At 53.0% G+C, this 16,051-nt stretch overlaps 1 protein-coding gene and 1 non-coding gene across 2 annotated transcripts in view; one reads left to right on the forward strand and one right to left on the reverse strand.

The window, feature by feature from the left end:
- Positions 1-13,187, forward strand: part of LYSMD2 (LysM domain containing 2) — a 19,574-nt gene extending 6,387 nt beyond the window's left edge. Inside the window, exons 4-5 of the mRNA XM_076063617.1 lie at positions 3,744-3,846; positions 5,292-13,187. Coding sequence (XP_075919732.1) covers positions 3,744-3,846; positions 5,292-5,346 — 158 coding nt within the window. The 3' untranslated portion in view covers positions 5,347-13,187. The remainder of the gene's footprint in view (positions 1-3,743; positions 3,847-5,291) is intronic.
- A 2,438-nt stretch (positions 13,188-15,625) lies between these two features.
- On the reverse strand, positions 15,626-15,699 carry TRNAN-GUU (transfer RNA asparagine (anticodon GUU)). Its single transcript has one exon. It is a non-coding gene; the product is annotated as a tRNA-Asn (tRNA).
- Between the last annotated feature and the right edge of the window lie 352 nt (positions 15,700-16,051).

A 16,051-nucleotide genomic window follows, 5' to 3' on the forward strand; every position in this document is an offset into this window, starting at 1 on the left:
CATCAGCCCCACCAAAACTAAGCACCTGCCTGGGTATTTTGTACCATCGGACACTCCACCCCCACAGCTCCCAATCGGTGATGGGGCAGTTGTGGAGAGAGTGGAGAGTTTCCCATACCTGGGCAGTGTGCTTATGACCGGCTCCAGTTTAACAGCAGAGGTCTTACTCCGAATCAGTCGAGCGGCAATATCTTTTCATCGGTTGCGTAACGCTGTTTGGAAGCTACCTGGTCTGTCGCTCCGCACTAAGCTTCAGGTCTTCTCTGCCACGGTCATTCCCTCCCTTCACTATGCTTGCGAAACGTGGACCCCCCTAATGGAACATCTTCGCATGTTAGAAACATTTAGGCTAGCTTGCCTACGATCCATCGTGGGTTTAACCAGGCTGGATTGTGTGAGGAGCTCACAAATGCTTGAAAGATCTGGGCAAAGTCCCATCGGTGAGCTCCTCCGGCAGGCAAGGCTGCGTTGGCTGGGTCATGTAGCCCGCATGCCCAGCCACCGCATGCCGGAACAGCTTTTGTTCGGCCGGATCGAGGGGGCTAAACGGGCGCGGCACGGGCTAGAGAAGAGATGGAGTGACGTGGTACAGGAGGACGTGGAGCTGAGTGGACTTGCCGATGACTGGTACCAGCGGTGTCAAGATCGGCCTCTGTGGAGGAGGCTCGTGAAGGATGCTACTGGGCAGTTGGAGGCAGTCGCCCTCCAACAACAACGGAGGGCGGAGGAGCGACGCTCAGAACAACGAGCGGAGCGCCGGGTGGCTAAAGCACAGCGGGTTGGCACAGTAGGGGGCACAGGTGGTGCATCAGCCAGTCATCTCAGTCATCTTAGTCGACCCGTGGCACTTGGGTCTGCCCCGTGACCTCCTGCCAGCGGGCGTTCGACACTTCACGTGGCCTCAAGGTGCACATAGCCTGGCACAAGCATCGTGGTGACGTCACCGCCACTTAGTGGCGAATGGCGGTTGTTGTTGTTGTGTGTGCCTGTGTGTGTGTGCCTGTGTGTGTGTGCCTGTTTGTGTTCCTGTGTGTGTGTGTGCCTGTGTGTGTGTTGTTGTTGTGTGTGTCTGTGTGGGGAGCGATAGTGTAGCAGCGGTTAGCGCTATGCTGCGCTACGAACCTGGCGACCCGAGTTCGATTCCCGCTCACGGCCAACACCGGTGACGATTATCTGAACCGGTCCTGTGCCTCCCCTAGGTCGACCTACAAATGAGAACCTGGTGCTCGCTAACAGCACTTGCCCCTATATTCTTTTAAGGCTATACGGGGGATCTTTGTCTGTGTCTGTGTGTCTCGGTGTGTGTCTGTGTCTCTGCGTGTGTGTCTGCGTGCGTGTGTGTGTGTGTATGCGTGCGTGCGTGTGTCCGTGTCTGTGTGCGTGTGGGGAGCGGTAGTGTAGCGGTTAGCGCTACGCTGCGCTATGAACCTGGCGACCCGGGTTCGATTCTCGCTCACGGCCAACACCGGTGACGATTATCTGAACCGGTCCCGGGCCTCCCCTAGGTCGACTCAGCCTTAAATGAGTACCTGGTGCGGTGTGTAAACATCGCCACCGGGGAGACTAAGGCGGTCGGGCGTGGTGCTGGCCACTCACCCCCTCGTGTACCGTACCGGCTTTCATAGGTGCTCGCTAACAGCACTTGCCCCTACAGTCTGTTAAGGCTATACGGGGGATCTTTGTTTGTGTCTGTGTGCGTGTGTGTGTGTGTGAGACTTTGTGTGTGTCTGTGTGTGTGTGTCTGTGTGTGTGTGTCTCTGTGTGTGTGACTTTGTGTGTGTCTGTGTGTACACTTACCATGGAGCTGATCTGCCCCATGACCATCGGCTTGTCATCTCTGAGAATCGCCGGCCATCGTGAACCCCACCCATTCACACGGCCACCGTGAAGCAATGATAGCCTGAGGAGGTAGACTCATCATCATGACGTGGACATTTATATCGGCAGCCAAACCGGATGACCCGGGATCGAACCCACGACCTCCTGTACACCAGGCGAGGTAGTCAACATCTCCTAGCCACACACAAATATACAGCAGCAGCAGGAATCGTCAGGGGCCAGGATAGAACCCACGACCTCCCGTAGACCAGGCGAGGTAGTCAACATCTCCTAGCCACACACAAATATACAGCAGCAGCAGGCATTGTCACGGTCAGGATAGAACCCACGACCTCCTGTAGACCAGGCGAGGTAGTCAACATCTCCTAGCCACACACAAATATACAGCAGCAGCAGGCATTGTCACGGTCAGGATAGAACCCACGACCTCCTGTAGACCAGGCGAGGTAGTCAACATCTCCTAGCCACACACAAATATACAGCAGCAGCAGGAATCGTCAGGGGCCAGGATAGAACCCACGACCTCCTGCATACCAGGCGAGGTAGTCAACATCTCCTAGCCACACACAAATATACAGCAGCAGCAGGCATTGCCAGGTGTGGGATAGAACCCACGACCTCCTGTAGACCAGGCGAGGTAGTCAACAGCTCCTAGCCACACACAAATATACAGCAGCAGCAGGAATCGTCAGGGGCCAGGATAGAACCCACGACCTCCCGTAGACCAGGCGAGGTAGTCAACATCTCCTAGCCACACACAAATATACAGCAGCAGCAGGCATCGTCAGGTGTGGGATAGAACCCACGACCTCCTGTAGACCAGGCGAGGTAGTCAACATCTCCTAGCCACACACAAATATACAGCAGCAGCAGGAATCGTCAGGGGCCAGGATAGAACCCACGACCTCCTGTAGACCAGGCGAGGTAGTCAACATCTCCTAGCCACACACAAATATACAGCAGCAGCAGGCATCGTCAGGGTCTGGGATAGAACCCACGACCTCCTGTAGACCCGGCGAGGTAGTCAACATCTCCTAGACACACACAAATATACAGCAGCAGCAGCAGGCATCGTCAGGGTCTGGGATAGAACCCACGACCTCCTGTAGACCAGGCGAGGTAGTCAACATCTCCTAGCCACACACAAATATACAGCAGCAGCAGGCATTGTCAGGGTCGTGATAGAACCCACGACCTCCTGTAGACCAGGCGAGGTAGTCAACAGCTCCTAGCCACACACAAATATACAGCAGCAGCAGCAAGCATCGTCAGGGTCGTGATAGAACCCACGACCTCCTGTAGACCAGGCGAGGTAGTCAACATCTCCTAGCCACAGTGATCTGCTCTGGAGAAGGTTCATGGACCGAAATATTGGTCGTGGTGGTGGTGGTAGTGGTGGTGGTAGTGGTGGTAGTGGTGGTGGTGGTAGTGGTGGTGGTAGTGGTGGTAGTGGTGGTGGTGGTAGTGGTGGTGGTAGTGGTATTGGTGGTGGTGGTGGTGGTCGTGGTGGTGGTAGTGGTGGTAGTGGTGGTGGTAGTGGTGGTGGTAGTGGTGGTGGTAGTGGTAGTGGTGGTGGACAGGGAGGAGGAGGCTGACCTGGCCGACCTGACCTCACCTGACCTCACCTGACACCTGACCCCATATGGTAGCCCGTGGACCTGACCTCACATGACCCCCAGGTGACCCCGTGGACCTGACCTCACCTGACCTCACGTGACCTCACCTGACCCCTAGGTGACTTCGTGGACCTGACCTCTAGGTGACCCCGTGGACCTGACCTCACGTGGCCTCACCTGACCCCTAGGTGACCCCGTGGACCTGACCTCAGCTGACCTCGCGTGACCTCACCTGACCCCTAGGTGACCCCGTGGACCTGACCTCACGTGACCTCACCTGACCCCTAGGTGACCCCGTGGACCTGACCTCACAGGATTACCTCTTCCGGTTGGACTCCCGCATCCGGAAATCCAAGATGGCAGCCAAGAAGATGCAGAGAGACACGGAGAGGTGGGTGGGTGAGTGAGTGGGTGAGTGGGTGGGTGGGTGAGTGGGTGGGTGGGTGGGTGAATGAGTGGGTGGGTGGGTGAGTGAGTGGGTGGGTGGGTGAGTGAGTGAGTGGGTGGATGGTTGAGTGGGTGGGTGGATGGTTGGGTGAGTGGGTGAGTGGGTGGGTGGGTGAGTGGGTGGGTGGGTGGGTGAGTGGGTGGGTGGGTGGGTGGGTGAGTGGGTGGGTGGGTGGGTGAGTGGGTGGGTGGGTGAGTGGGTGGGTGGGTGAGTGGGTGGGTGGATGGTTGAGTGGGTGGGTGGGTGGATGGATGGTTGAGTGGGTGAGTGGGTGGGTGGTGGGTGAGTGGGTGGGTGGTGGGTGAGTGAGTGGGTGTGTGGTGGGTGAGTGGGTGTGTGGTGGGTGAGTGGGTGTGTGGTGGGTGAGTGGGTGTGTGGTGGGTGAGTGGGTGAGTGGGTGGGTGAGTGGGTGGGTGAGTGGGTGGGTGGGTGGGTGGTGGGTGAGTGGGTGGGTGGTGGGTGAGTGGGTGGGTGGTGGGTGAGTGGGTGGGTGGTGGGTGAGTGGGTGGGTGGTGGGTGAGTGGGTGGGTGGTGGGTGAGTGGGTGGGTGGTGGGTGAGTGGGTGGTGGGTGAGTGGGTGGGTGGTGGGTGAGTGGGTGGGTGGTGGGTGAGTGGGTGGGTGGTGGGTGAGTGGGTGGGTGGTGGGTGAGTGGGTGGGTGGTGGGTGAGTGGGTGAGTGAGTGAGTGGGTGAGTGAGTGGGTGAGTGAGTGAGTGGGTGAGTGAGTGAGTGGGTGAGTGGGTGAGTGGGTGGGCGAGTGGGTGAGTGAGTGAGTGAGCGGGTGGGTGGGTGAGTGAGTGGGTGGTTGAGTGGGTGGTGGGTGAGTGAGGTGAGGTGAGGTGGGTGAGTGAGTGATGGGTGGGTGGGTGAGTGGGTGAGTGGGTGAGTGAATGGGTGAGTGGGTGAGTGAATGGGTGAGTGGGTGAGTGAATGGGTGAGTGGGTGAGTGAATGGGTGAGTGGGTGAGTGAATGGGTGAGTGGGTGAGTGAATGGGTGAGTGGGTGAGTGAGTGGGCGGGTGGGTGAGCGAGTGGGCGGGTGGGTGAGCGAGTGAGCGAGTGGGTGAGCGAGTGGGTGAGCGGGTGAGTGAGTGGGTGGATGAGTGTGTGAGTGAGTGGGTGGGTGAGCGAGTGGGTGAGCGAGTGGGTGAGCGAGTGGGTGAGCGAGTGGGTGAGCGGGTGGGTCAGCGGGTGGATAAGTGAGCGGGTGGGTGAGCGAGCGAGTGAGTGAGCGAGTGAGCGAGTGTGGTGAGGCGAGGTGAGCCGAGGTGGGTGAGCGGGTGGGTGAGCGAGCGAGCGAGCGAGTGAGGCGAGGCGAGGTGAGTTGAGTTGAGGTATTTGAGTGCCCTTGAAGGAGTCTTTCCCCCTGGCGTGCCTCTCTCCGTGCCAGGTCGGAGGGCACGGCCGACTCGGACGGCTCAGACTCCACGTACCACGGCAGGTAGACGCTGAGCCCTCGCCTCCTCCTCCTCCTCCTCCTCCTCCCCGTCGCCCCGCGGGGAGCTGGCCCGTGGCAGTGAGTGCTGACGGTTGCTGGCCGTCGCACGGCCTCCCTGCGCTGCCGTCCGTGTCTCCGGGGCTGTGGTGCCCCCTCGACAGAGTTGCAGTCGACCTTCCCACGCAGCCGTTGTTACAGCGGGGGGAGGCGCGCGTACACACACACACACGTACACGCACACACGTACACACACACACACACACGTACACACACACACGTACACACACGTACACACACGCGTACACACACACACACACACGCGTACACACACACACACGTACACACACACACGTACACACATGTACACACACACACATACACACACACGCGTACACACACACACATACGTACACACACGTACACACACACACACGTACACACACACACGTACACGTACACACACACACGTACACACACACGTACACACACACACATGTACACACACACGTACACACACACGTACACACACACACGTACACACAGACGTACACACACGTACACACACACATACACACACATATACACACACACACACGTACACACACGTACACACACACGTACACACACGTACACGTACACACACATATACACGCACACACGTACACACACGTACACACACGTACACACACACACGTACACACACGTACACACACACACGTACACACGTACACACACACGCGTACACACGCGTACACACACACACGTACACACACACGTACACACACGTACACACACACGCGTACACACACGTACACACGTACACACACACGCGTACACACACACACGTACACACACACACGCGTACACACACACGCGTACACACACACACGTACACACACGTACACATACACGCACACACACGTACACACACACGTACACACACACACGTATACACACACGTACACACACGTACACACACACACGTACACACACGTACACACACACACGTACACACACACATGTACACACACGCACGTACACACACGTACACACATGCACACACGTACACACATGTACACACACACACGTACACACACACACGCGTACACACACACGTACACACACACGTACACACACACACGTACACACACACACGTACACACACACACGTACACACACGTACACACACGCACGTACACACACGCACGTACACACACACACGTACGCACGTATACACACGTACACGTACACACACACACGTACACACACACGTACACACACACGTACACACACACACGTACACACACACGTACACACGTATACACACGTACACGTACACACACACACACGTACACACACACGTACACACACACGCATGTACACACACGTACACACACACACGTACACACACACGTACACACACACACGCGTACACACACACGCGTACACACGTACACGCATGTACACACGTACACGTACACACACGTACACGCACACACGTACACACACGCGTACACACACACACGTACACACACGTACACACACACACGTACACACACACACACGTACACACACACACAGGTACACACACACACACGTACACACACACACATATACACACACGCGTACACACGTACACACACACACATACACACACGTACACACACATGTACACACACACACGTACACACACACGTACACACACACACGTACACACAGACGTACACACACGTACACACACACATACACCCACATATACACACACACACGTACACACACGTACACACACACACACGCGTACACACACACACGCGTACACACACACACGTACACACACACACACGTACACACACGCGTACACACACACACACGTACACACACACGTACACACACGCGTACACACACGTACACACACACACGCGTACACACACACGCGTACACACACACGCGTACACACACACGCGTACACACACACGTACACACACACGTACACACACACACGTACACACACACACGTACACACACACACGTACACACACACACACGCGTATACACACACACGTACACACACGTACACACACACACGCGTACACACACGTACACACACACACGCGTACACACACACGCGTACACACGTACACGCATGTACACACACGTACACACACACGTACACACACACGTACACACACACACGCGTACACACACACACGCGTACACACACACGTACACACACGCACGTACACACACGCACGTACACACACGCACGTACACGTATACACACGTACACGTATACACACGTACACGTACACACACACACGTACACACACACGTACACACACACGTACACACACACACGTACACACACACGTACACACGTACACACACACATACGTACACACACACGTACACACACACACGTACACACACACGTACACACACACACGCGTACACACACGTATACACACGCGTACACACACGCGTACACACACGTACACACACACACGTACACACGCGTACACACACACGTACACACATGTACACACACACACGTACACACACACACGTGTACACACACACGCGTACACACACACGCGTACACACACACACGTACACACACGTACACATACACGCACACACACATATACACACACACGTACACGCATGTACACACACACGTACACACACACGTACACACATACGTACACACACACACGTACACACACACACGCGTACACACACGTACACACACGCGTACACACACACACGTACACACACACGCGTACACACGCGCACACACACACACACACACGTACACACACACACGTACACACACACGTGCACACACACACACACGTACACACACGCACGTACACACACACGTATACACACACACACACGCGTACACACGCGCACACACACGTATACACGTACACACACGTACACACGCACACACACACACGTACACACGCACACGTACACACGCACACGTACACACGCACACGTACACACGCACACGTACACACGCATACACACGTACACCCACACACACGTATACACATGTACACGCACACACACGTACACACACACGTACACACGCACACGCACGTACACGCACACACACACACGTACACACACGTACACACGCACGTACACGCACACACGTACACGCATACACGTACACACATGTACACACACGTACACGCACACACATACACACACACACGTACATGCACACACACGTACACGCACGTACACATGTACACGCACGTATACACGTACACGCACGTACACACGTACACGCATGTACACACACGCACGTATACACGCACGTATACACACGCACGTATACACACGTACGCACACACGTACACGTCCACACACACGTACGTACACACACGTATACACACACGTACACACGCACACGCACGTACACATACGTACGTACACACACGCATACGTACACACACGTGTACACACACGCACACGTGTACACACACGTACACGCACACGCACGCATACACGTACGCACACGTACACACACACGTACACACGCACGTACACATACGCACACGCACGTACACATACGTACACACACGCACGTACACGCATACGTACACACACACGTACACACACACGTACACACACACGCACACACACACACGTACACGCACGCACACACACGTACACACACGTACACACACACGTACACGCACGCACACACACGTACACGCACGCACACACACGTACACACTCCTGTGCATATCATGTAATCGGCGTGTTTGTGTTGCTGTGCTTTATTTATTGACTGCTGCCTACGTTTCTGATGGTCATTGTGAGAGAGAGTGTGAGAGAGTATGTGAGAGAGAGTGTGAGAGTGTGTGTGAGAGTGAGAGAGAGTGTGAGAGAGAGTGTGTGTGAGAGTGTGAGAGAGAGTGTGTGTGAGAGTGTGAGAGAGTGACAGTGTGAGAGAGAGTGTGAGAGTGAGTGTGTGTGTGAGAGAGTGTGAGAGAGTGTGTTTGTGAGAGAGTGTGTGAGTGTGAGAGAGTGTGAGAGAGTGTGTGTGTGAGAGAGTGTGTGAGTGTGTGTGAGTGTGTGAGAGAGTGTGTGTGTGAGAGTGTGAGAGAGAGTGTGAGTGTGAGAGTGTGAGAGAGAGTGTGAGTGTGAGAGTGTGAGAGAGTGTGTGTGTGAGAGTGTGAGAGAGAGTGTGAGTGTGAGAGTGTGAGAGAGTGTGTGTGTGAGAGTGTGTGAGAGTGAGAGTGTGAGTGTGTGTGTGAGAGAGAGTGTGAGAGAGTGTGTGTGAGAGTGTGTGTGAGAGTGTGTGAGAGAGTGTGTGTGAGAGTGTGTGAGTGTGTGAGAGTGTGTGAGAGAGTGTGTGAGAGTGTGAGAGTGTGTGAGAGAGAGTGTGTGTGTGTAAGAGAGAGTGTGTAAGTGTGTGTGTGTGAGAGAGAGTGTGTAAGTGTGTGTGTGTGAGAGAGAGTGTGTAAGTGTGTGTGTGTGTGTGAGAGAGTGTGTGAGTGTGTGTGAGTGTGTGAGAGAGTGTGTGTGTGAGAGTGTGAGAGAGAGTGTGAGTGTGAGAGTGTGAGAGAGTGTGTGTGTGTGAGAGAGTGTGTGTGTGAGAGTGTGTGAGAGTGAGAGTGTGTGTGTGAGAGAGAGTGTGAGAGAGTGTGTGAGAGAGTGTGTGAGAGAGTGTGTGAGTGTGTGTGAGTGTGTGAGAGTGTGTGAGAGTGTGAGAGTGTGTGAGAGAGAGTGTGTGTGTGTAAGAGAGAGTGTGTAAGTGTGTGTGTAAGAGAGAGTGTGTAAGTGTGTGTGTGAGAGAGAGTGTGTAAGTGTGTGTGTGTGAGAGAGAGTGTGTAAGTGTGTGTGTGTGTGAGAGCGTGTGTGAGTGTGAGGTGTGTTGGTGAGGTGGCTGTGTGGGTGATGTGAGGTGAGTGTGTGGGTGAGGTGTGTGCAAGTGTGTGGTGAGGTGAGTGTGTGTGAGAGGTGAGGTGTGTACGAGTGTGAGGTGAGGTGAGTGTGTGGTTGAGGTAGGTGAGGTGTGTGGGTGAGGTGTGTGAGGTGAGTGTGTGGGTGAGGTGTGGGTGAGTGTGTGGGTGAGGTGAGGTGTGTGTCTGTGTGTGTCTGTGTGCGTGTGGGGAGCGGTAAGTGTAGTGGTTAGCGCTACGCTGCGCTATGAACCCGGCGACCCAAGTTCGATTCCCGCTCATCGCCAACACCGGTGACGATTATCTGAACCGGTCCTGGGCCTCCCCTAGGTCGACTCAGCCTCAAATGAGTACCTGGTGTAGTGGTGTAAACATCGCCACTCGGGAGACAAAGGCGGCCGGGCGTGGTGCTGGCAACCCACCCCCTCGTGTGCCGTGCCGGCCTTCATAGGTGCTCGCTAACAGCACTTGCCCCTACAGTGTTACAGGCTATATGGGGGATTTCTGTCTTTGTGTGCGAGTGAGTGCGAGTAGAGAGTTTCCCATACCTCGGCATTGTGCTCATGACCGGCTCCGGTTTGACAGCAGATGTCTCGCTCCGAATCAGTCGAGCGGCAATATCTTTTCATCGGTTGCGTAACGCTGTGTGGAAGCTACCTGGTCTGTCGCTCCGCACGAAGCTTCAGGTCTTCTCGGCCACGGTCATTCCCTCCCTTCTCGACGCTTGCGAAACGTGGACCCCCCTAATGGAACATCTTCGCCGGTTAAAAACATTTAGGCTGGCTGGATTGTGTGAGGAGCTCACAAATCCTCTAAAGATCTGGACAAAGTCCCATCGGTGAGCTCCTCCGGCGGGCAAGGCTGCGTTGGCTGGGTCATGCAGCCTGCATGCCCAGCCACTGCATGCCGAAACAGCTTTTGTTCGGCCGGATCGAGGGGGCTAAACGGGCGCGGCACGGGCTAGAGAAGAGATGGAGTGATGTGGTACAGGAGGACGTGGAGCTGAGTGGACTTGCCGATGACCGGTACCAGCGGTGTCAAGATCGGCCTCTGTGGAGGAGGCTCGTGAAGGACGCTACTGGGCAGTTGGAGGCAGTCGCCCTCCAACAACAACGGAGGGCGGAGGAGCGACGCTCAGAACAACGAGCGGAGCGCCGGGTGGCTAAAGCACAGCGAGTTGGCACAGTAGGGGGTACAGGTGGTGCATCAGCCGGCCATCTAAGTCAGTCGACCCGTGGCACCTGGGTCTGCCCCGTGACCTCCTGCCAGCGGGCGTTCGACACTTCACGTGGCCTCAAGGTGCACATAGCCTGGCACAAGCGTCGTGGTGGGTAGATGTGTGGGTGTGTGTGCGTGTGGGTAGATGTGTGGGTGTGTGTGCGTGTGGGTAGAAGTGTGGGTGTGTGGGTGTGGGTAGATGTGTGGGTGTGTGTGTGGGTGTGTGTGTAGGTGTGTGTGTGTAGATGTGTGTGTGGGTATATGTGTGTGTGCGTGTGGGTATATGTGTGTGTGCGTGTGGGTAGATGCGTGTGTGTGTGTAGATGTGTGTGTGGGTAGATGCGTGGGTGTGTGGGTAGAAGTGTGGGTGTGTGTGTGTAGATGTGTGTGTGGGTAGATGTGTGTGTGCGTGTGGGTAGATGTGTGTGTGCGTGTGGGTAGATGTGTGTGTGCGTGTGGGTAGATGTGTGTGTGCGTGTGGGTAGATGTGTGTGTGCGTGTGGGTAGATGTGTGTGTGCGTGTGGGTAGATGTGTGTGTGCGTGTGGGTAGATGTGTGTGTGCGTGTGGGTAGATGTGTGTGTGCGTGTGGGTAGATGTGTGTGTGCGTGTGGGTAGATGTGTGTGTGCGTGTGGGTAGATGTGTGTGTGCGTGTGGGTAGATGTGTGTGTGCGTGTGGGTAGATGCGTGGGTGTGTGGGTGCGGGTAGATGCGTGGGTGTGTGGGTAGATGTGTGGGTGTGTGTGTGGGTATATGTGTGTGTGCGTGTGGGTATATGTGTGTGTGCGTGTGGGTATATGTGTGTGTGCGTGTGGGTAGATGTGTGGGTGTGTGTGTGTAGATGTGTGTGTGGGTAGATGTGTGTGTGCGTGTGGGTAGATGCGTGGGTGTATGGGTAGATGCGTGGGTGTGTGGGTAGATGTGTGGGTGTGTGGGTAGATGTGTGGGTGTGTGGGTAGATGTGTGGGTGTGTGGGTAGATGTGTGGGTGTGTGTGTGTAGGTGTGTGTGTGGATATATGTGTGTGTGCGTGTGGGTATATGTGCGTGTGGGTAGATGCGTGGGTGTGTGGGTAGATGTGTGGGTGTGTGTAGGTGTGTGTGTGGGTATATGTGTGTGTGCGTGTGGGTAGATGTGTGTGTGTGTGTGGGTAGATGTGTGTGTGCGTGTGGGTAGATGTGTGTGGGTGTGTGGGTAGATGTGTGGGTGTGTGGGTAGATGTGTGGGTAGATGTGTGGGTAGATGTGTGGGTGTGTGGGTAGATGTGTGTGTGCGTGTGGGTAGATGTGTGGGTGTGTGTGGGTAGATGTGTGGGTGTGTGTGGGTAGATGTGTGGGTGTGTGGGTAGATGTGTGGGTGTGTGGGTGTGGGTAGATGTGTGGGTGTGTGGGTAGATGTGTGGGTGTGTGGGTAGATGTGTGGGTGTGTGGGTAGATGCGTGGGTGTGTGTGCGTGCAACTTCAGCACCTTACGATGCCAACCATCCAAGGGAGGTGAGCGGTCTTGCCGAGCTGATGACGCGCGTGAGTGGGTGGAGCATCGTGCACCTAGCCTGGCACTGCAGCACAACCCATAGTACCTGCAGGGTCGTGTCCCGTGACCACCACCTCATGCACCTAGCCTGGCACAGCAGTACAAGCCATGGCACCTGTGACGACCTTATGCAGTCAAACGATAGAATGATTGAAATTAAATTTGTGAATCTCTGAGTCTTCGTGTGAGTCTATGAGTCTCTGTGTGTGATGAGTCTGTGGGTCTCTGTGTGCTGAGTCTGTGGGTCTGTGTGGTGATGAGTCTATGGGTCTCTGTGTGTGATGAGTCTATGGATCTCTGTGTGTGATGAGTATATGTGTCTCTGTGTGGTGAGTCTATGGGTCTCTGTGTGTAATAATGAGTCTGAGTCTCTGTGTGTGATGAGTCTATGGCTCTCTGTGTGTGCTGAGTCTATGGGTCTCTGTGTGTGATGAGTCTGTGTAATGAGTATGGGTCTCTGTGTGGTGAGTCTATGGGTCTCTGTGTGTAATGAGTCTCTGTGTGTGACGAGTCTATGGATCTCTGTGGTGAGTCTATGAGTCTCTGTGTGTCTCTTGTGTGGTGAGTCTCTATGTGTGATGATTATATGGGTCTCTATGTGGTGAGTCTATGAGTCTCTGTGATGATTCTATGGGTTTCTGTGTGGTGAGTGTATGGGTCTCTATGTGTGATGAGTCTCTGTGTGATGATTCTCAGGGTTTCTGTGTGGTGAGTCTATGGGTCTCTGTGTGTGATGAGTCTGTGGATCTCTGTGTGGTGAGTCTATGAGTCTCTGTGTGTGATGATTATATGGGTCTCTGTGTGCTGAGTCTATGGGTCTCTGTGTGGTGAGTCTCTGTGTGTGATGGGTCTCTGTGTGGTGAGTTTGGGTCTCTATGAGTGATTAGTCTATGAGTCTCTGTGTGTGATGAGTCTCTGTGTGTGATGATTCTATGGGTCTCTGTGGTGAGTCTGAGTCTCTGTGTGGTGAGTCTATGAGTCTCTGTGATGGGTCTCTGTGTGGTGAGTCTGAGTCTCTGTGATGATTCTATGGGTCTCTTGTGTGGTGAGTCTATGAGTCTCTGTGTGTGCTGAGTCTGTGTGGTGAGTCTGAGTCTCTGTGATGATTCTATGGGTCTCTGTGTGGTGAGTCTATGAGTCTCTGTGTGTGTTGATTCTATGGGTCTCTGTGTGATGAGTCTCTGTGATGATTCTATGGGTCTGTGTGGTGAGTCTATGAGTCTGTGTGTGCTGAGTCTGTGGATCTCCGCCAGTACAGCAGCAGCAGGCAGTGTGCCTCCTACCCATGGGTGTGCTGCGGTAGGCCCACGTACCGCGCTGCATGAAATACGATAAGTGGGTAGGTGAGTGGGTGAGTAGGTGGGTGGGTGGATGGGTGAGTGGATGGGTGGGTGGGCGAGCGGGTGGGTGGGTGGGCGAGCGGGTGGGTGGGTGGGCGAGCGAGTGAGTGGGTGGGTGGGCGAGTGAGTGAGTGGGCGAGTGAGTGAGTGTGTGGGTGGGTGAGTGAGTGGGTGAATGAGTGAGTGATTAAGCGATTACCCGGGTGAGTGAATGAGTGGTTGGGTGAATGAGTGGGTGTGGGAGTAGGTGAGTGAGTTATTGAATGAGTGGCTGAGTGAGGGAATTTATAACTGAATGAGTAGGCGATTGAGTAGATGAATTATCTATCGTTTATTGTTTAAATAAAAATCTAAAGTTTAAATATTTACCGAATTATTGACTCCGCCATTCAGTAAATGATTTATCATTCATTACTTAAATAAAAAAAATATATTACAAATATTAAGTGGATGAATGAGTAGGCGATTGAGTAAATGAATGATCGATCATCCATTATTTAAATAAATTAATTAAATATGGATTGAATGAATTAGTGATCGATCATCCATTATTTAAATAAATTAAATATTAAGTGAATTGATAAGTAGGCGATTGAGTGAATGAATGATCGATCAACCATTATTTGAATTAATTATGAACTGAGTTAATGAGTCGGTGATTGTGTAAATGAGTGATCGATCATCCATTATTTAAATTAATTAAATATGAATTGAATTCAAGAGTCGGTGATTGTGTAAATGAGTGATCGATCATCCATTATTTAAATTAATTAAATATGAATTGAATTCATGAGTCGGTGATTGTGTAAATGAGTGATCGATCATCCATTATTTAAATAAATTAAATAATAAGTGAATTAATAAGTAGGCGATTGAGTAAATGAATGATCGATCATCATTCATTTAAATAAACAAATGTTAACTTAATGAATGAGTAGGCGATTGAGTAAATGAATGATCGATCATCCATCAAATTAATTAATTAAATATGAATTGAATGAATGAGTGATCGATCATCCATTATTTAAATAAATAAAATACGAACTGGATGCATGAGTCGACGATTGTGTAAATGAGTGATCGATCATCAATCATTTAAATAAAAAAATGTCTACTTAATGAATGAGTAGGCGATCTAGTAAATGAATGATCGATCATCGATTATTTAAATAAATAAAATAAATATGAATTGAATGAATGAGTAGGCGATTGAGGAAATGAATGATCGATCATCCATTATTTAAAAAATTAATATATTAAATTAAAAAGTAGCCCGTCCCTGGGTGGGCTTGAACCACCAACCTTTCGGTTAACAGCCGAACGCGCTAACCAATTGCGCCACAGAGACCGCATGGTAGCACCGGGGATAGAAATGCCTCTAATAGTTAATAGGGCAACCTCACCGCTCATGAATGCACTCTCTTAAAGCCACGCCCCGCCTGCTGTTACCGTAAATATAATTAATATTTATGGCGAGGGTTGGTTACCATTGCTGCTGCGTTAATATTCATGAGACGGGGGAGGGGAGAGGCGGTGACTATTGCAGCCTAATTAATATTCATGAGGGGGGAGGAAAACTGTTGCGGTTTTATTTATGTTAATGACGGGGTAACCGTAGCGGCCTCGTTAATATTCATGAGGGGAGGCGCTCACTTTTTACAGCGGTCGGTAACTCTTGCGAACCTGATTAATATTCATGA

This window comes from Petromyzon marinus, unplaced genomic scaffold (assembly GCF_048934315.1).
Source record: "Petromyzon marinus isolate PM22_M1 ecotype Great Lakes invasive population unplaced genomic scaffold, UKy_Petmar_22M1.pri1.0 PM_Scaffold_167, whole genome shotgun sequence".
NCBI lineage: Eukaryota > Metazoa > Chordata > Hyperoartia > Petromyzontiformes > Petromyzontidae > Petromyzon > Petromyzon marinus.